Here is a 21023-nt window from a genome sequence, read left to right as displayed (position 1 = left end):
TCAAAAAACCGAGACTGTTGTGTCTGACAGTCGTTGAGATGGACGCTCGATCTTATCACAATTTCCTTTCTGTTGGAAACAATCACTGCTCTATAAACAGTGCCACCCCTGTTTAAGCCATCCAGGCTGGTGCTCTGGCACAGAAATATCTGCAGGGTTTGTGGACAATGCATTAGAGGGAGGGATCGTTTGTACTCAGGGGAGTGTGTACTAAAGCGAAGCTCTGTAATAATGGAGTTCTAAATGAAACAAGTTCCAGTTGCTTTACCAGTGGCGTTAGCTATTGTTATAGCTAATGCGGTAGCGACCAGAAACTGCCAATGTCACCAGCTGCTATGGTATTTGGGACAAAGTCTGTACCAGAAAAGCCCTCTCCTCTCATGGATAATGTGGAACAGTGAGGCTGTGAGGTCAGAGGGAGCTTTGCTCTTTTTGAGCTGGGAGGAACCTGGCAGTCTTAGATGAGATTGGAATGGGATTCCTGTCTCAGTAGCTGTTGCGAAGCTAAGAGTTATCACATAATTGATTCAAGTTGGCCTTATTGCACATTTTTAAACAGTTGCAGGTTTACTGTGGCAGTGTTTTGTTGACAATGCTAATTGAATTCCTCCAATGTTTTGCTACACATCTGCCAATTACAGGTTTTATTCATTGCTGTATATTCACTTATGTGGATTTCTATTTAAGTTGTAACCTTTTTTAGTGTGTTTAGATGCATTTCCATTGATTTCACCTTCAGATGTGTCGGGTAAGGTTACCATCCTGTACAACACAAGATGATAAAAAAACAAACCCATTTGTTCCTCTCTAGGTCATAACCTATTGGAGACGGTGTCGGCCACAGCCTACATCTACACCGCGGAAGGGCCGATCTCCTGCCAGCTCCAGGCTGCCCTGGAGTACGTCCAGGATGACGCCCAAGAGCTGTCCGAGTTCCTGGTCACTCACTGCCACTGTCTGAGCGCCAGCGGTTCCCAGGACGTCCTGGGCAGGTTTGGCCTCCAGGACGAGGTGGCCCGCCGAAAGATGGACGAGTGCGTGACGCGGGCCATGGCCAACCTGGATTACCCGTACACGTGGAACGTCCTGGGGAGCCAACCCGGAGAGGGTATGTTTTGGGCTGTTTGAATGGATCTGGTTGTCCCTTAGTAATTTTGTTACATTCTGGGAAGCCAACCTGGAGAAGGTACGTTTTGGGCTGCTTGAATAGATTTGGTTGTCCAGTAGTCATTTTTTACATTAGCTGTAGCCGGTTTAATGCCACACTTGACAAGGTGAAGGGCGTGCTCTTGTTGTTTGGTCTTGTGGATCAAAGATTGCATACGTGGGACTGGATGGATGTCTCCTTTGAAACGCCGAACTTTGGAAAGGTTGTGATTCAGAAAGGTTTTCAAAATTAATTGGGTTTTATGCTGCTCATGGTGCATTTAATTGCACATTCAATGAGTAACTACATGCTTGTAACCAGCATGAACCGGTTTGCTGACGTTAAATTCCACGTTCCCTATTTTGGACCAGCGCCAAGTAATTATAAGTTTCCCCTTTTAGATTTCTGAGATTACAGAACATTTTTTTTTGCATTAAACCATGTTATACAGGTTAGAATTAGCGGCAGACATGCATCGTGACCCAGTAAGCCCAGTACACGTCGTACGGTTTTAGAAAATCGTAAACAGGTGTGCTGTGAGTGTACAATAGGAATTGGCTGATGTAGAATCAATTTTGTAAACACCTACGGCAGAGACTACCTATGATTATTATTTGGAAGTAGTCTACTATGATGCGTGTTGTTTTCTTCCTTGTTTGAGTAGTGGTTTACAGGCATAACTACCAGAGGCTTGTCTGGGTTGCTGTTTATGTTGGGTAGGTCCCTGAAATTCACTTCTTTTCTCCTCGGCTATTTTGTGTTTGTGTTCTGCATTTGTGCACTGTTTTTGTTATGTACATTTTTTACACATTACTCTTTCTGCTTCTTATGTTTCTGCTGAAACCAACTTGTGGCACATGTTGTTTAATGGAAAATGGCACTAAACATGTTACTTGGTGGGGGAAAAAAGTTTTGGACTCTCCAGTGATTGACTTGCGTTGCGAGCACCTACAAACTTCAAGTGTGTGAACTTGACATCCTGCATGGTGTGTACTGCAAAAGTAATGCATTTTCTGTGTGTATGTGTAATAACAATAGAAACGTGTCGGCTGTTTTTAGGGCTAAATTATAGCTAAATTTGTTCTGTGTTTTCCAGTTCCTCAACTTGAACACTGTGTACAAAAGAAAAAAATCTGATCACATGGTCAAGAGCAAAAAAAAAGCATGCTTTCTTTGTGGGGTAATTATAGCCATTAATGGAAAGAAAGAAGATTAAGTGGCTAGAGGTTTAAAAAAAGGCAGTTAATAGTGCTCCCATATCCTTTGCTCAGTTATAAAAATAAAATCTTGGTAAATCTCTGCATGGTAAGACTGCCTAATTTGCTATTAGTCTAGTAAAAGCTTTGCTTAAAACCACTGACATTTGTGCAAGAGAGATTAAGAACTCTGGAAATTGTTCCTTCCTTTTTTGTATTAAACTTTTTAGTCTTTTACTCATTTGTTATTGTTTTGTTTGCCACATTTTGTTTGCCTACACTCTGTAGAGAATTGTCATTTGAGGCCACAGTTTTGTAAAAATAAATAAATAAATAATACATACAATATGGGGAATAAAACAGGAAAGTTTTGAAAGATATATGTCATTTGATCTTTTATTCTTCTAAATGTTATTTTTATTAATGAGCTTAATCACTACTGGCTTGTTTTGTTTTAAAATTGGATTTCTTGTGCGGCTGCAGCATTATTACTGAAAGTGACCATTGCTATGTCATGTGCGGGGCTGCTTGAAATGCATTGCAGCCAGCGAAGCACCAGGCAATTCAATTAGAAAGGCGGTTATAAGCGGGAAGTAGCCAGAGGGTACAGCCAGGGTTAAATGCGCGTGGACTTGTCTCTTTAACATAAAGAGCAAATCTAATTTGCCGTTAATGCGATTATGGTAGTCTGTTTTATGACAAGTCACAACAAACGTCTCAATAAAATGCTGGCAGAATTACTGCTGTGAGGAAATTAAATTTGCGGGCACTTGCTGCCATGTTCCAGACTCTGTACCTCTACTGTATACAACACAATCTCGGCCTTGATTATGTCTTGTGAGCTAGCATTGCTAAAATAGTATGCGCGGAGTGTTCCAGGAATTTTAGGCCTATACAAGCGCACCGCCCTGGGACTATTGATTGGAGATTGACAAACTTGTTCAAGCGAGCCACGGTGCTTTTTGTTTTTCTTTTATCCAAGCCCTTAAATACTTAATTGGATCAATTTTTGAACTGGTACAGATGTTCCTGTGTATAGTGTTTCTTTAGAATGACCATAGGATCTCATTCACCTCATTCAACTGCTAATTAGAAGAATCAGCTGTGCCAAATTAGAGTTGCACTGAAAACCCTCAGAGCGGCAGATCTCCAGGAACAGGGCTGGGTAGCCCTGGTCTAGATGAAGTGCTGTTCTATATGTGTGTTTGGCGCATAGAGTAACCCTAGATAAACCCTGAAGTCAACACATGTATGCATACATGCTAAACCTGTGGGTTCAAGAATATACATCTTGTACACCCTTTGTCTTGTGCTGAAGTCTAGGAGGTAGCATGCAAAATCTGACACAGCTCATGCCACATAAACTGAAGCTTTGAGAGAATCTTTTTGCCCATTACTGCCCCAGGGCAATGTCAGGCTATTAGAACTGAACCCTGCAGTTTTTACCCATTACTGCCCCAGGGCAATTTCAGGCCATTAGTACTGAACCCTTCAGTTTTTACCCATTACTGCCCCAGGGCAATATAAGGTCTTTAATACTGAACCCTGCAGTCCTTGATAGGTGTAACACTGGGCACTACATCATCTGACTGATTGCCAAGGAACATGCAAACAGAGCATTAGAACAAATTAGGCTGTGCAGCAGTCTAATGCAGTTTGTCTCCTGATGAGTCATTGGTTGAATTATACGCCCCCCCCCCCACACACCCACCCCAAACAAACAGCCCACAACACAATTCAGCAGGATTTCCTGTCTGCCATCAGGAAAGGTTGCAGATATGGACAGACTCTGAAAGAAAGCCAGTAATGGTGGTCATGCTGGAGGTGGTTCTAGAACAAATGATCCTTGTATATATTACCTGTAAACAACTTTGAGACTGTTGCTGAAAACATACAATAGAAATTCATATTATTGTTTGTATTATTTATTTATCCTGCAAGCACGTCTGTTTTTTCATTTCATATTTTCAAGTAGGCCTGGAAAGAATGAAATGGATAAATAGTAGTGATAGTAAATAGTGTTGTTGCCGTTAGCAACACAGTAGTAATTTGATCTGTGACAGAACATGACGTTGGCCAGCTTTCACTCCAAATCTAGTTCGGATTGTTAATATTACTATCAGAGCAGGTCCAAAAACAAAACTCTTTCTTCCTTTTGTTAATTTAACGGGAAAGAACTGAGCCTCTCTCCTGGGATGGCCACTTATTGTTTGATTATCATATGTGGAGAGCTCAATTTACACCCTGTCTGCGAAAGTCGATTTCTCATACAAGAGAGGACGTTGTCTTGAATGACTGTTGAGGGCTCGGTTTTCGCCTTTTGTTACGAACCTTGGCACATCCTTTGGCGAAAGGGGATCTGTCTGTGGGTGTCAAGACATTTAGCAGCAATGAAGATTTGGGATGAAGAAGAAAGCTCCATTTCTCTGTCGCCAAGGTTGCCGTGTCGAAAAAACTTTAGGCAGTCACGTGTGTCACAAAGAGCGGATCCATGCCAAGAGCTGCTGAGAGCACTTTTATGCCCCTTGATATTTATGGATAGGGTAACGCCCTGAATGCAATCAAATGCCTAATGTGCTTTTTACATCTTCATTGGCCGGCAGGAGGTTTCAGGCCTGGAAGAGGTGTGACCGATGCATTTGGTACATTTAATTTATTAGTTATGTCAGTTTTTGTTTAAATTTGAAAAATACATTGCTTGCCATGTTATAGCGTAACTAGGCTATTATTAAACTTCGTATAGTGTATAATGAAGTCCAACAGAAAATTCCCTATATGGACATCTGTGCTATTTCTGTGTCTGAAATTCTAATTTAATTTTAATTAAATAAAAAAAGGATTCACTTTTACAAAGGATGAGGCTGAACAAATGTGAATTAATATCTTGACACGTCAGTCTTGCCAGGAGGAGGAAAATACTACAGATAGCTGAAGTTCATCCAAAAGTCCTCGCAGAATGGGGGAATTGTGTGTGGTAAATTGCGCAGCTTAATTTGCACTGGTTGCTGAGGTTATGAATTGTCTGGGTAGTGTTCTGTCGGTTTGAATTAGTGGATGGATGCTTCACTTGTAGCGTTCACCCGCCTCTGTAGCTGCTAGCAGCCGCCCCGTGCTTCACTCTGAAGATAAATGTCTCTCTTTCCGCATTAGTGGAAGAATTGCTGCCCGCTCTGAGAAGTGTCTGTGGAAGAACAGTGGCTTCATTAAAAGCTTTTAACCGTATGGACAGAAATGTACCATTGTTTTTGTTCTGCACTTTGAAGCGGAGCTGTTTAATTTTATCCGTAAAAACCGGGTCACTGGAACAAGGCTGGTACAATGCATGCCCGTAAGACAGAAAACATGGGATATAATCAAAACATTTTCTGTTCTGAAAGTTTTGAATGGAGATTCCCCATACAAAACTCACTTTAGTCTGGAACTACACTTAATTTGTGTCTGTGAAACCGGCCCTATGTGTTTTAAATGAAATGAGATGTAGTAACATTTGCTGTTATGTGATCGTTTCTCAAGAAGCTTTCTTTATTGAATAAAACTGAGCAAACTGTTTGAAAGTTCCTAATACATAAAGTCAGAAGCCAAAAGAAAACAATGTTGATTATCACATTAAAATTTGTTGTGTAAAAATGTTTCTCTACAGGCATTACTGTATTTTCCTTCTTTGGAAATATACAAAAATGTTTTAACAATATTATCCAATCCATTGTATAAAGCACAGTACACATGCAAAACAACAGCACTGGTACTGTCTCTTTCACTGTCTCCCGTCCTCTTTCTGACCCACCCTCTCTCTCTTCCTCCCTCCCTCCCTCCCTCCAGTCCTCCGGCCCAAAGAGTCTCTGCTCCACCTGGCAGTGCGCCTGGGATTCCTCCACCTCTCCGAGCTGCTCCTCTGCCAGCCTGGGGGTCTGATGGCTGTGTCCATGGCCAACGAGGAGGGGGACACCCCCCTGCAGCTGGCACAGCGGGCTGGGCAGGGTGCCCTGCAGGAGCTTCTCACCAAGTGAGATAACATGCTACTGCTGCTGCAGCTCTATACCCACTACCACTGCGACAGCTCTGTACCCACCAGCGATGCAACTGCTCTATACACACAGCTCTATACACGCTACCACTGCGACAGCTCTATACCCACCAGCGCTGCAACTGCTCTATACACACAGCTCTATGCACGCTACTGCTGCAACAGCTCACCGCTCGCTGCTGCACCAGTCTAAATAATGAATTGAATTAGTATTGTGTATTACTCTATTAGATTATGACCTGGATTGAATCAACATGTTGAATTCAAGCATTCAGTTTTCAAAAATATCGTTTTGGGTAGCTGAATTTCCTGTGTGCTTTCGTCAAAGTAGAGGAGACGGAGACTGACGTGATTAGCCTCTTCCCGGGGTTCTTAAGAGCGGCTCCTCTCTTTTTTGGGCAGTCCTCCCAACCCCCTGGTCACGCCCCTGGCCGGGATGTCCCAGATGTGGGCCGACAGCTCCCGGCTGCTGCGGTTCCACCACGAGTCGGAGGCCCTGACGCTGACCGTCCGGCGGGGCCCGGAGCGGAACCGGAGGGCCGACATTCTGCTCCTGAGGAAAAGCTTGAGGGACAGCAACTTCCTGGGGGAGGTGGGTTCGGAGCCCAAACCCAGTAAAGCTTGGTTCAGAGCCCAAACTCAGTTAATCTGGTTTCAGAGGCAGAGCTCAGTAAATCGAGGTTCAGAACCCAAACTCAGTAAATCTGGGTTCAGGACCCAAACTCAGTAAATCTGGGTTCAGAACCTAATCTCGGTAAGCCTGGGTTCAGAACCCAAACTCAGTAAATCTGGGTTCAGAGCCCAAATTCAGTAAATCTGAAACAGATTGTTTTAAAGAAGCACTGGACTGTAATTGACTCAAAGCAATGACACCCTCTAGCTTAATGCAGTTGAATTACATGACATTAATGTGTTAATGTGAGAGAGAATTACTGCTTGTAGGCAGCGTAGAATTACCACTTTGTGTACTTTGTTCTTTATTTGTGAGTTAGTTTAGAGAAGAAGATTCCATAATGATAGAATACTCCGTGCGTTCTGTTTTGAAGACACTGCAATTGGCCAGTGCTTTGGAATGCGAGTGCTTTAAGGTGGAAAATATATATTACAGTATGGTAAATACGATAAATACTGCTTTCATTCACTGAAATTATACTTAATTGAAAGAAGGTGGTACCAGATAATAACAATGTTATGAGATCTAGAAAGCCTGTAGATGTAAGGGAATTAAGAAGTGCATTGCTCAGTAAATAGATTCAAGATACAGTAGATACTCAAGGTTATACATTACGTAAATCATCAAAGTTATTATTTATTGTGTTCCTGTTTGCGTTTAGATGACTGGAAGCAAGGATTCGTTAAATTTCAAAATTATCAGCAACTGTATGATTGATATTAAAACAAGCGCCTGTATTCTTTAAGTGATATTAAATGAGCTACAGTATTCTTTCAGTGAGATTAAAATCATGCTACTGTTTTCATTGAAGTGATATTAAAATATGTTTGCACCAAACCTGCACTGTGAATCTCTTTATCAGATCAAAGCTCTTAAAAGAAGTGGGCCAAAGAATGAAAGCAAGAAAGCGGTCGATGAAGGCGGTACTCATGACGAAGGTGCGTTCTCTGTATTTCTGCTTGTCCTACAGGTTCTTAGTGTCTATGTTTGGATGTAAAATTGGACTGTTGGTCTGTCTGTGTATCTCTTTCCCCCTTTGTTTCTTTGTGCTTCTGTTTCAATTCTAAATCCTCCATCTTTCTGGTTATATTCATTTTCCTAGTGCTTGATTGATTGACTTTCAGCTTTTATTCTTTACAATTACTTTTCTTTGTCAAAGAAAAGTACAGGGAGCTAAACGTTATTGCCTCAAAAAACATCCCAAAGTTTCTCTCATTCTGGTACTTGCTTTATTTTCTGCGTGGACTGTTCTCACTTAAAATTCACACATTCTTTATGCCACTGGCCAAATCGTTTCTATTATATACTGTACCTGCACTTCGTGTCCAGATGGAGCAGATTCCACATCTGTTTGAAGTCTGCGCCTCTGGAAGTGGCTATAAAAGATAACACACATTTGTTGCCTGGACCCTGTAGTTGTGTTAAAACGGTGTGGTCAGGATCGGTTAATTCACGGTGATCTGTGCGGGCACCTCTCTTAAAGTTCGCGCGAGCTCCCGTCGACCGCATCGTTCGTGGCACTGCCCGGAGTGGGAAAGGGAGAAAACCGCACGCATGGGTGGTCCACCTACGTTTCGAACCTTAACTCAAACCACACTTTCTCCGCCACGCCTCGCACATCACTGCTTATACAACGGGCTGAGCCGGAGAACGCCAGGACACCCAGCAGACGAGTTTCCACTAAACTGTAAATAAAGACTTACAGCGGGGGGAAGTAAGCACAACGTGAATTATGCGGAGAGCCAACGGCGGTCGGAGGCGGGGACTGATTATGTGAACCGCTCCGCACGCCACACGGCCTCGCAAGGTTAAGAAAACAAACGGTCCTAATCTAAATTCTGCTGAGTATGCCCGAGATAGACCTGCCAAATCAAAAACAGGAACTTCCTTGTATATTTGAAGTTTGTGTACTGGCCCAGGCTTGTTCGTGGCTGTGAACAAGCCTCTTTTGGGGGTAGCGCTGACATGAATACACACTGACATTTAAAGGAATGGCCCAAATCTTTTCAATAACGGAAAACCAGGTCAGTTTCACTGGGCTGTTCAGTGCTGCCCTCTGCTGGCTGATGTGAGTATGACACAATGGCCAGAATGCTTGTGTAGCACTGTGCTAACTGTGTTAGCCAGCCTCGTGGGCCTTGAGGCCAGTGAATTGGCGTGCTTGTTACTCTATGTGACATGGACACAGAAGGCCCTTTGTGAAGCCTCTGAGGTGTTTCCCCAAACATCTCGAGTCTGAGACCAGAATGCCATTACTCTTTCTTGGGTGGGCCAAAATCAAGGTTAGCAGCAGCATCGTTTGTGTGGAGATGTAGGTGATTGCAGCGGAGGGTACAGTGTGTTGTGTACTATAACTGCAGTGCTTTGATTGTGGCTATATAACTGGAAGCCAATGACTTCTCTTACTTTACTACAGTCATTGTATTTGATGTATCACTTCAAAGCATTTATCAATCCTAGTCATTTGAATTTCATTCCAGGATATATGTTCATGGAGTCTCCTTGTAATTTTTACAAATCAGGTTGCACAAAATTCTGTCTTGTTTAAGGTATATTAAAACAAAGTGCTTTATTATTATTTGTTACTTCTAGGTTTGTCCAAAGACCTGTGTGAAAAGGACTATGCACCATCAGACAATGTGAGTGTGACTCTCAGTGTATACCTGTTTGACTCGCGATGCAGTTTGATTTATTTGCTTACTGCTACAAAGAACATTCAACGTGATTTTGGCTTCAACACATGCTCTGTTGTAGTCGAAGCTTTATTATTAATGGGGTGTTAATAACAATTCAGTTGTGCTATGTGGCTGTACTAAAACTGTCATCAAACCAGTGTAATTAGTGCCCGTGTTCAGAGGTAACCTGTGGTGTGCAGGTGCAGAGAGAGAGAGTTACATCCTCTCTGAAAGGTTAATGGGAATCAGGTGGTCCACTAATGGACTGTTGAAAGCACCCTCCACCCCCGCCCACTCCCCACTCCTATTAGAGGTGTATTTTTTTTTTTTTTGGTCTGAACTCACTATTTTCCTTTGTCTTTGAAGTGTTGTGTAAACTGCATCTCAGTCTTTTTCTCAGCAGGTTTTCGAGGAGCAGCTCATACTCTCTCTGGACGAGCAGGAAGAGCCTTCGCCTACTGACTCCGGTAGGACTTTTATTTTGAAATCATGATCACTGTGTTTTATTGTCCAGGACAGCAGGATGGGATGCCCAGAATCTCATAGTCTCAGAATAATAGATGCTGCAGAATTGGATGCAGCATCTCAAAACAGACATCAAGACTAAGGATTTTTTTTTCATGAGGCAGCTGAATCTTCACGTCCTGCTTCCAAGATATTTTTACCTGTGGATTCGTTTTTACTGAGTTTAGAGTTTCTGTAGTTTATGGGGTGATAACTGTAGCTGTAGTTATGTTATCACTTCTCCACAAGCATCTGGAGACAGATTGCATTAGCAGCAGATGAAAACACACTTATTTTACTGGAGGTACAGTTCTGCAAAGCTTTCTTATAGATGGATCGACTGTTCCATCTATAATAAAGCTGTACAAGATCCGCCCTGTGCACGATCCACAGCTGTATCGAAAAAATGTACAGTATGCGGTGAAAGCTTCTCTAGACAAGAGTATCTGCTAACTGCTTAAATGTAAAATGTAAATGAGAAGTTTTAAGGTCAGGAGCATACTGTGATATGACTGCACTTGCGTGTTTCAGGGAGCTAAATGCTCTTTGAAGTTGGCGATCAGCCGCAACCACACAAGCCTTCTTTTTTCTGTACACGCAGAGCTAACCGCGATGATAGCTCTTGAATTTGAAACCTCTTGATGAAGCGTTACAACCTTGGGTGCACTGGCAGCCAGAATGAAACAGGTGTGAAATATTATTAACAGTCTGTTTTGGCCAAGTGTTGCACCACTGAGTGACTATACGCTAAGAAAGCACTGGGGGACAGGAGCGTTGTTCCTAATCTGGCAAAACCAGGTGGCAGCTGGAACTTCTGGCCCAATGGAGGACAGTCTAACAGAGTTCCAGTGTTCTAGTTGCTATTTTTCAGAAGAGATGGCCAACCAAGGTGCCAAGCTGCTGTGGTCATGAAAGATTCAATGGTACTGGCAGAGAGTATGAGTTCTTTGCTAATTCCAAATAATGTGCTCTTTATCTGGTCATCAAATCGTGTCCCCATTTAATTACCTTGATGGCTGCCATCCAACATCCTGTTGGTTGCTACACATTAGTCAAGGTTGAGTTATCCTGTATACTGTAAAGTGCTTTGAGTATCTTAAAGAGCGCTATATACAATTAATTATTAGTAGTGGACTAGATATTACTGCTCTTGTTTCCTTGTAAGGAGCCTCAGTTAGGTCCAAGTGTGACTCTGTTTTACAGATGTTGTGGATTTATCATTACAAGGGTGAAGTGCTGTTGTGTGTTTGAGAAAATGTTTTAATCCTTAAAATGAAACCCATAAGCACGGATCCCTCTTTAATGCTTGAACTGTGAATTGGTGAACATAGTTCATGCAAAATTATTGAGCATTAATTTCATGTGAAGCTATGTTGTTTAATTAGACATAGTACAGTCTGTATGTTAATCAGTCTTCATTGATGAACAGCAGGCACACACCAATAGCTTGCTCTTGAAGCAGTGTGGCAATAAACGATTGAGCAAATTGTTTATATTCTACTTTGCTGACTCAAAACTGCCCAGTTACAAACCTGTTTAATCAAAAGAATTTGACATCTGGCCCAAACTTCAATATCAGATTGCATAAACCAATGAAAGGTATGTGGGTTTTTCTTAAACATATTATCTTTGGTGAGTGTTGATATTTCTGAGTTCTTGAAAGTCTTCTGCGATGCCTTTTGTCTCTTAAAATGTACACTTTCAGCCATGAGCTACTCTGGTTTCAGTATGTGCAGAATATGCTTCTGCAATTTTGTTCAGGGACATTGAAATTAGTGCCTTCATTTGAAGTGCCATTAATTTCAGTTTTTTAATTTATTTTAATTTTTATCAAGGCCCCCCTAATAGGATTTCTAGTCCTCTTCAGTTATCTAGAAAACACCACTTTCAACAACAACAACTGTTAATTTAAGCTTCTTGTGAATTTCGAAAACTGTGTGTATGAACATTGGAGCATTCAAACTGTTTCCAGGGTTTCAGTGTCTTTGCCACTTCAGTAGCGTTCACTGCCTGGAGAGGATACAGCCTGACATTTCTTTGCGCTTTCTTTGTGGATTTCTCGCTCTGTCGACTCACGATCGTGTTTCTAACCAGCGACATGCCGTGTCTTGTCATTTCGGCATTGGGGGTATTGTGATTAAATATTTTCCAGTAGCGCTGTGTGTTTTGTTTCCCACCCCTTTTCCTCCTCAGTGATGGATCAGACATTTGGAACATCCAGCAGTTAATGATTTGCCTGTGCGAGCTCGGAGAGACGCGCGTTTCTCATGGGTGGAATGTTGCGGCTTCGTTAGTTCGGAGAGCCTTACACTTGGCAGACAACAGCTGCCGTTTTAATATCTTGATGTCGGGGCTGGTCTGTTTTAGCCATTTAAAGAAAAAAAAATCTAATTACTTCCCCAGCTCTCCATCTTTTCGTCTGGTGCCTGTGGCCTCAATTGGTTTTTAGCTATGGAAACCCTGGTTCTGCTGCTGGTCATAGGTGGGGAGGGGGGTCGTTGAAACTCTGCTCTGTGTTCAAACTGTCCTAATTCAAACCATACTTTAGAAAGAAAGGAGTAACAGAAAGAGGCGCTGTCATGCACACAGCTTGTTCTCCATGGATTGTAGAGTTGTTTGGCCTTGTAGACCAACAGCTTGAAGAACATGGTAGTGTGAATTCCATTATATGGAATCATGAAACATATGTTATTGTGATTTTCTGACGTGCTATCTGCTACAGTAACCGTATAAAGTAACAAATGTATGGTCAAACAGTGGCTTTGCTGAGAGATTATAGTGATATTGAGCATCTTCTTCCTGTGGACTTTTTTCATATTGTAGTGTTTGGGACATTTCAGTGTAAATGCTATCAAATAACACTTTACATGAGTACTTATCAGGGCTTCTACAGCAAAAATAAATAATAATTAAGACTAATTGAGTCAACTGAGACCAATTCAAGACACATAGATAAAACAGTTTTGCATTTACTAACATTTAATGCTCCACAGACACATAGACTGACTCTGGGTCAAAGTTCAAGAGGAGCTTTAGACATCTCTCCCTTCCTTTAGTGGAGTTTAGATGGAATGATTTACATGGTACTATCTTTTGTCCTTGCAATGAGTTAATAACTCCAGGAAGAGAATTTGATATCTCTGGCCAGAAAAGATGGAGCGGGATCTGGTTTCAATCCCAGCGCTTGAACGATACTGTAGGCCTCTACGTTGGAGACTGTAATTGAAGTGAAGTGCGGAATGTTAACAAGCTCAGATGTCACGGTCTCACAAAAGCAGACATTTTAAGATTGTCCACACGTTGGCTTTCCTCTCCAACACCCCCTCCCCTTTCCTTCTCCCCTTTTTATAAAATCACTCACCCCCCCCCACCCCACCCCGCCCCTCCCCCTTCCCTCTCCCAGCCTCACTGCCACACATCACTCTGCTAAAGGGAGACCAACACAGACGTTTAATGTGAGTTTAGTGAACAAACAGTAAAGCAGGCTCTTTGGCGGGGCTCACTCCCCTGTGAGCACATATGGGCTCCTGAAGAAAGGAGTTTTGTGTTGCCAAGAAGATGGTGGGGGGGTGGGGGGGGTGGGGGGGGGCGGGGAGGGGCTGCCAAGGCCGGGCTGAATGCTAATTACCGGCAGAGACTTGTGTGAGTTTGCAAGAATGGGGGACTTTGTTGTAAAAACCCTCACTGGCTTGGTTGTTCCAAGGAGCAGAGGTTACCCCTGGGGTAGTGAAACTGCTCGGGCTTCGGCAATGCTAAAATCAGGGGACCTTAAGATAACACAGCTGATCTAAGAAACTGAGGAGAAAACTTGTTTTAGCAGAGAGGGCTCCCCCCTCACTCTGGAACCCCCCCCCCCTTCCCACAGTAAATGATGTGGCAGTGCTACCACGTCTCTCTTCTCTGTCTCCTCCTCCCTGGTGTCTGTAGTGTGGTCATAGACATGTGAGCGCGGATGGTGTCTGTAGTTTGCTCACGGACGCGCATATGTGCGGAGGATGCCAGTTGTGCCTGGAGGGTTATCTCGCTTTTTGACCGGCTGCCAAAGCTTCCGGCCCAAGCAGGGAGACGTGGGGGTGTGAGGGGGGGGGCGCGGAGCGCGGGGCGAAAAAGCCGCCTCTGCAGCCCGAAACCGCCGCGGCGGCTCTCTCTCCTCCAGGACCCCGTGGGACCCCCGGGTTTGTGCCTGTGCGCGGAAAAGGCTCGTCTGTAGCAGCCCTGCGAGCAGCGAGCCAAAGAAAACAGCGGCCGACTCCGAGCGCTCCCGTAGCCGTCGTCCCACGGAGGCTTTCCCCTCGGCCGGTCGCTAGTTTTCAGAAAGTTTCTTTCGCTGGTTTTTAAAAAAGTTTTTTCAGGCGGCCCTGGAGTTTGAGTTCTGCGCTCCGCCGGCTCGTTCTCTGCGCCGCGGCGCTCGTTTACGTGGGAACTGAAAAAAGCGGAGTTAATGATTCATCGGCCCCGGCTGACCTTTCCGAATTCTTCGCGGCACGCTTTGTGCTCCCGTTCGCCTCCCCGGGGGGTACAGGGCCTGCGCCCTCGCGGTGACGTGGGGTGGCTCTCGTGCGCTCTGGGGGGAAACTCTGGAATCCCCCCCCCTCCTCCCCTCCCCACCTCGTACGCGGGTCCTGTTCTCTGTGGTGTGTCGCTGCGCTGAAGGTCGGACCGTTTAGAGCCAGGTGCGACCTATGAATGCGCGCGCTCGGGATCACTGCTACCTGCCTGAAACTCGCCGGGATCAGACATGGATTCTGACTCCGATTCGCCCTTCAATTACTCCTGGCCCTCTTTTCCCAAAATGAGGATTCACAGGAGGACATCGAGACAAGGTAAAAAAAGTGAAATGCACGTCTGCGTTAGCCTTCAAAAACAAATGCTCAAAGGTGTGTGTATTTAATTGTTCTTTATGATTAATGAATACATTTGAATTCTATTCTGTAGTTACCTTCAGTGAAAGCTCATCAGGAGTGTGTAATTGGAATATTCAGATGCTTTATAAATGATTTCTCACGTCTTGCCAAGCAGCCTGCTCTCTTTAAATCATCGCTGTCACACAGAACAACTTTGAAATGCAATGGGATGTATAAAAGGATATATATGGTATATAGTGCAAAGTATGTTATATTATATATTTTATCATATGTGATATATAAAAGTGTATTCTACATAAAATATAAAAGTACATGATATGTCATGTAGAGTCATTTGTTTATATACACAGGGTGGCCATATTGCACCTGTATCTGTAAGGTAAGGTGTCCAGTTGGGGTGCTACATTTGTGCCCTTGAGCAAGGTGCTTAAATTACGAATAAATCGTTTGCCAATATCCAGCTGTAAAACTGGATATGTTTACAAATGTAAACTACCTACCTGGATAAAGGGTGTGGTTAAACAAATAAATACCATGTAATGTGCTGTGAAGAAATGAGCTTGGCATTAGCTTTCAATTCAGAACTTATCTGTGCCAAGAGTATATTTAATATAACCTGGAAAGTTACATGTTGTGTCAGCCGATTAATAGGCTGTGAAGCTTGAGGTATGACAAAATGTACTGGCACCATTTAAAGAATAGGATCCATATTCACTGTTGTTGTGCAGCTTTGACATGCTGGTTTGAGTCTTTGTGGTCGCACTTTCAGCTGTGTTTAAAGCAAGATTATCCATCAATCCCTTACAATTTGTCTTTGGAATTAAGCTCATCTACGAATTGTTTTCTCGTGGAAAATGCTAGCAGAAATTAGGCAGCATCACCATTGGCAGTTCACCCGAGGAAACAAACAGTACTTATGGTGTTCATTGTTTGAATGTCGTATTTCCGAAGGATTGTGAAGGGGATGAATTGTAGGGTTCAGCAGTTCAAACTCTCTGTTTTTTTTTTCCCTCCTCGAATCAGTGTTATCAAGTTTCAGCCACGTCTGGGTTGCTGAGGGAACTTCAGCTCTTGCTGATCTTGTGGGCAGAAGGGAGCAGACTATGAACAGACATGAACTTCTTACCCAGGCAGCATCTGCATTACTGTACACATCACTTCATAACAATTGCGTTTGGAGTCGGTGGTTGTAAAATTCATTCTGATGTCATGCCACCCACACGCATGCAGGTAGCCCTGCGGCCAATGAATGTGTGACCCTCTAATACCTCATCTGTGAGACAACTGATCATTTACATGCTAAAAGCCGCCACAGTCTACTTAGAGAGACGTTTTTAATTGTGACATGTAGTTTCCCAATTTCCATTTATGGTGTACGGCGTACGTTGCATGAGCTTTTTAAGTTTTCTTATGCTCCTGGGCAAAGACCCACATGAGTGCTGCTCCATTCACGGGCTGAGCTGATCTTAGAGGTTGTTCCTTTTTTATCGCCCTTGTTCCTCGGCCTCGGCCATGAGTGAGGTCTTTGTCTGAGTAGTGTGCTCCACTGCCTGTTCACAAGCGCTGCTGAAGACTGTTCTGAGGAAGTTTCTTGAGTCTCAGACTGAACTTTCCTCGGGTCCTTCAAACAGTGCACAATGGAGTGGTTTGCTGAAGCTGTTACTGGCTTGAGGATCGTGCGGGTCAGGCACATCCCACCAAATTTTCATTCTATAATTATGATTTTGTGCTATGATTTACGTACTGTTGTACCGAATGCATTACAATGATTTAATTATATAGATTATATGATATATTTAGTAACATTGTGAAATATTGAAAGTAATTTGAAGCATGACAAGCAAATTAAATTATCGTAAAAGCATAAAAGTGTATTTGCCATATTCTGAAAGCCAAAAGGACTGAACAAACAACAGTAGTTTATGAAAACTCACAATGGAAAATAAAAATCCCCCTTTAAAAGCATTATTTTCTTGGCAGTTTTTAGTCCTTGGCTGAGCCAGGACTAAAAAAGCCAAGACTACTGAGGTTTGAATGAGAAGTTACAGCATTTATAGTCTTCTTGTTGTTCAGAATGAAATATACTACTATTTGGTTGTTGTCTTAACACAGTTAATACCAAGTTAATTTAAGCATTTGGAAATTCTCTTCAGTCATTTTATTTCAGTCATTAGCCGTAATAGCCTCCCTATATATTTAGCTTTATGAAACACTGAATTGGTTTCTTAACTTTAATGATGTTTATTGAAGGATTTGCTTATGGATTGTTAGTGACAAGTGTTGAGACCCTAAACGTGTCACCTCCAGCACTGGCAGCAGGTTTTAAATGGGTTTCAGCCCCGCTCACTGGGTCCATCTGTTGAACGTGTCAGACCACAGATGTTTCTGCGCTTATGATATATGAGACCCGGCGCTCTCGGCAAGCTCTGCCGCATGCTGCTTAATTTATGCCTAATAGATCCGGTCATTTCACCTCTGAAGAATTCAGTAAATATATGCGTTTGCATACTGTTGCTTCGTTGTGTCTAAAACCACAGCTTGTTTTACTTTAGCACGAACATTAGTTCACGACAGCATCAGCAGTATAGCAAAGTCGCGATCGCATGACAGTTTTAACTTGTTGTTGAATTGTACTATAATCAAGTTGAATGGCAGTATAAACACAGGGTCATAATTAGAAGATGCCATTATGTTCTTTTCCTTAATTTCTTTTTAAAAAAGAGAGTGGCATGTGTTTTCTTTTTTGGGATGACCCGAGAGGTCTCTGTCTCGCGTTAGGGAATTGGCTGTTGATGCAGGAGCCATGGCTCAGTTTCACAAACTTCACCCTTCAGTGGGGGCAGTTAGACCCAGAAATCTGCCATATTGCTCACAGTAAAATGTGCTGGGATCCAGTCTAATCTGTACCTTGTCCTTGTTCTTGCTGTTTCTGTATAACTTGAGCTGTTCATGGTCTAATGCATTAAATGAATGGGGATACACACTATGAGCAACATATTTCAAGTATTGAAAATACACGAGTTTGCTCCTCACTAAGACCTCTATACCAAACAGCAGCTCTGTCATTGCTTTTTGGCATTTCTGCTGGGCGCCCAACCTCTCCACTCCATTTTATTTTCTTGTCACTTTCTTTTCTTATTTGTATTCATATGCGAATAGATTTGTGTTTCTCCGGTGTTAAAATCTGTCATATTCACTGAGAGTGGAATTCCACGTCCAAGTACAGATTACAAGTCTGAGAAATAAGTTTGCTTTTCTAATGAATATGTGTAAAAATTCCATTTGCGGCTCACAAGTTCAGCCATACATTCACGAGAGGGTTCAAAAGATTGTCTTCCAATGAAATTCTCCAAAAATGGAGTAGCTCTGCCATTGTTTTGCACTGTATGCGTTTCCACTGCATTGTTGCTATGACAACTTTATTGTGGCTGTGTTTGATTTATGGTGGAAACACATTCAGTGAGTAACACTTACACATATATCTGTTTACCACCAATGTGGTTACAACAAAAACAAAAATATTCATAATAATTATGTTCAGTTCAGATGCTTTAGAGCATACATTTTCTGGACTTTTTTTTCTAGGCCAGCTGCTTTAAAATGCAGAGGTATTAAAATTAGAACTGACAGCGAACATTTTATAGTGGTTAGTTGCTTTAGCGTAACGACATTAACATTCAGTATTCTGGTAGTTTCAAATAACAGATGATTAATACAGAAATGGAATAATAATGAATAAAAAAGGTATTTGTGAGAAAGTAATGGTTGTAGATCTTTCAGTTTCCAAATGAAATGATCAAATCGTTGAGTATAAAATCAGCCAATATATTTAGGTATTTGTCTGTATCTCAACACAGATATTGCTTAAGAATTGGTAAATGTTAACATATGATGAATCGAACACAAGCCTGATGAGGGATTCTAAAGCAGTTTAATATATAATTATAGGGTAAGACATTAGAAAATCTAGATAGTGTGTTTCAGGAGCTGCAAAGCTGTCCATTTATAGTAATACACTAAGAAAAGTGTCTACAGGATTTGCATCACATCCTTTCTTTGTCAAACCACGTGGCACTTGAATGGATGAAAAGAAACTAAAATTAAATTGTAAGGAACAGCGGTTCGGTCACAGTGAGTTAGACATTCTAGGTCTTTTGTTTATTTAAAACTAAAATAAAATGTGAATAAAACTTCTGTTTGTGTAAGGTAGTCTGGGAACTGGTGTTCAGTGTCTATAGGGGTTTATGAATTTAATTCAGCTTCCCTCTACATATACAATTATAGACCAAATTTAGTTTCAGCAATATTTACTCAAAATATTCCGTTTCATGGAGCTTTGCAGTTATGTAATAAGTAATTATAGATCTGAAAAACTTTGATTAATTTTAAGGCAATTGGATCCAAAAGATTTTTTTAACTGATCGGTTGATTGACAGGCACTGTAATAACATGCTGGATTAATTGTGCCACAAAATGACAAAAAGCAAGGCAAAATATTGTATTTGTACATTATATTTTACTAAGATTATTGCTTTGTCGTGTTTGACATGACATGTTTAACTGTTTGCTAAAATGTTTGCTTTACATTTATTTCAAAAGCAGCCACTGTCCTTTAATTGTTTTCATATACATTTGCATATTTCATGTTTTTATTATTGATATTGTTGGTGTTTTTTTAGACTGTACACATTGAATCTCTTAACAGGAAAGACTAGAAAGCTGACATGCTAAACAGCAGAATCCTTATTAGTTAAATTAACAGAAATACGTGGTTATTAATAATATAGGAAATCAGACACAGGATTAAATTAGATTTGTTACTCCTTCAGACATGATGCATATGATCCCAGTCCATAAACATATAGTGCCTACTCAGTCTGTCCTTGGTGCAGCTGTTGATTGGCCAGCAGTTGGTCACAGCAGTAGTCGGATAGCGGACAGTTGGGGCTACGCAGCTGAGATGACAATCAGCTGTTAAGAGCAGAAAATAGCTGGTGAGTGATCCCGTTGTTCGCGGACAGCTGTAGCGGCCATTTGCTAAGTTCTGGCAGCATGACATCCGGCACGGGTGATGTTCAGATCGGACGATATTCCGATAGGCGCTCGCTTGCAGGGAGTGAACCAAAAAAAAGTGTTGTCTCTGATGGGCAGACGTGTCAATGTAAATAAGAAAGAAAGCCAGTTAAAATGATGTGTAAAGCAGTGCTGTTTTTTGTTGTAGGGAAGGATCAGTCGCCGTCCCTCAGCACGCCTCCGGCGCAGTCCACCTTCTCGGCGGCGGCCAGACTGTCTGCCATGCTGAATGGGAGGGAGCGGGTCTGTGCCAGTGCCCCGCTGGTGGATCAGGTGAGCACTAATCGGTGCAGTCCTTCCAGTTGTTATGTATCTCTGATATTCAAACAAATTGTTCAAATATGCTTTCCAATAAAAAAAAATAATAAAGCTTAAAGGGTTCCCAAGTGGCGCATCCGCAAAAGACGAAAGATAAAAATAAAAACATTTTAAAAATTCTAGTACTTGTAGTCGTTTTATGTTTAGGGGACAGAAGGGCAAACCCAAAATTTTAATCACCTTTTGCTATTTTTGCAGTTTGGTAATGGTAATCTTTTGAATGAATATTGGACATAAAGAATTCCTGGGTTAAACCACCCCACCAAGTGTTTTTAGTTTTAGAAGTATGACCTGTTGGCAAGTACCAGTCACTTTAAAGTCCCTCCTCTAGTTGGCCGTGTGCATGCGTTGGACTGAAATTTATGCAAGGAATGTATAAAACACATTTGCATCATTTGCAGTTATATTTGGCAGTTAAATAAATGTTTTTGATCCACAAATGTACAATACAACATACAAATGTACAGTGGGATATGGTGCTGCCAGAGCAGAGTTAACATCATCTACCATCATTTAAAGCTTCTTAACATGCAGGGCACGTTTGCTCT

General features: G+C 42.1%; 1 protein-coding gene across 4 annotated transcripts in view; it reads left to right on the top strand.

Moving 5' to 3' along the window:
- Window positions 1-21023, top strand: part of LOC135233364 (rho guanine nucleotide exchange factor 28-like) — a 61949-nt gene that overhangs the window by 11439 nt on the left and 29487 nt on the right. For 2 of the 4 annotated variants that reach the window (XM_064296812.1, XM_064296813.1), the window contains exons 4-10: window positions 812-1108; window positions 6163-6346; window positions 6770-6959; window positions 7903-7978; window positions 9633-9679; window positions 10119-10182; window positions 20306-20430. In XM_064296812.1, coding sequence (XP_064152882.1) covers window positions 812-1108; window positions 6163-6346; window positions 6770-6959; window positions 7903-7978; window positions 9633-9679; window positions 10119-10182; window positions 20306-20430 — 983 coding nt within the window. Of the gene's footprint in view, window positions 1-811; window positions 1109-6162; window positions 6347-6769; window positions 6960-7902; window positions 7979-9632; window positions 9680-10118; window positions 10183-14350; window positions 15043-17244; window positions 19216-20305; window positions 20431-21023 lie in introns of those variants that run through there. The other 2 variants (XM_064296814.1, XM_064296815.1) reach the window with 2 other exon arrangements.

This window comes from Anguilla rostrata, chromosome 10 (genome assembly GCF_018555375.3).
Source record: "Anguilla rostrata isolate EN2019 chromosome 10, ASM1855537v3, whole genome shotgun sequence".
NCBI lineage: Eukaryota > Metazoa > Chordata > Actinopteri > Anguilliformes > Anguillidae > Anguilla > Anguilla rostrata.
This window is presented reverse-complemented; position numbering and strand designations above follow the sequence as displayed.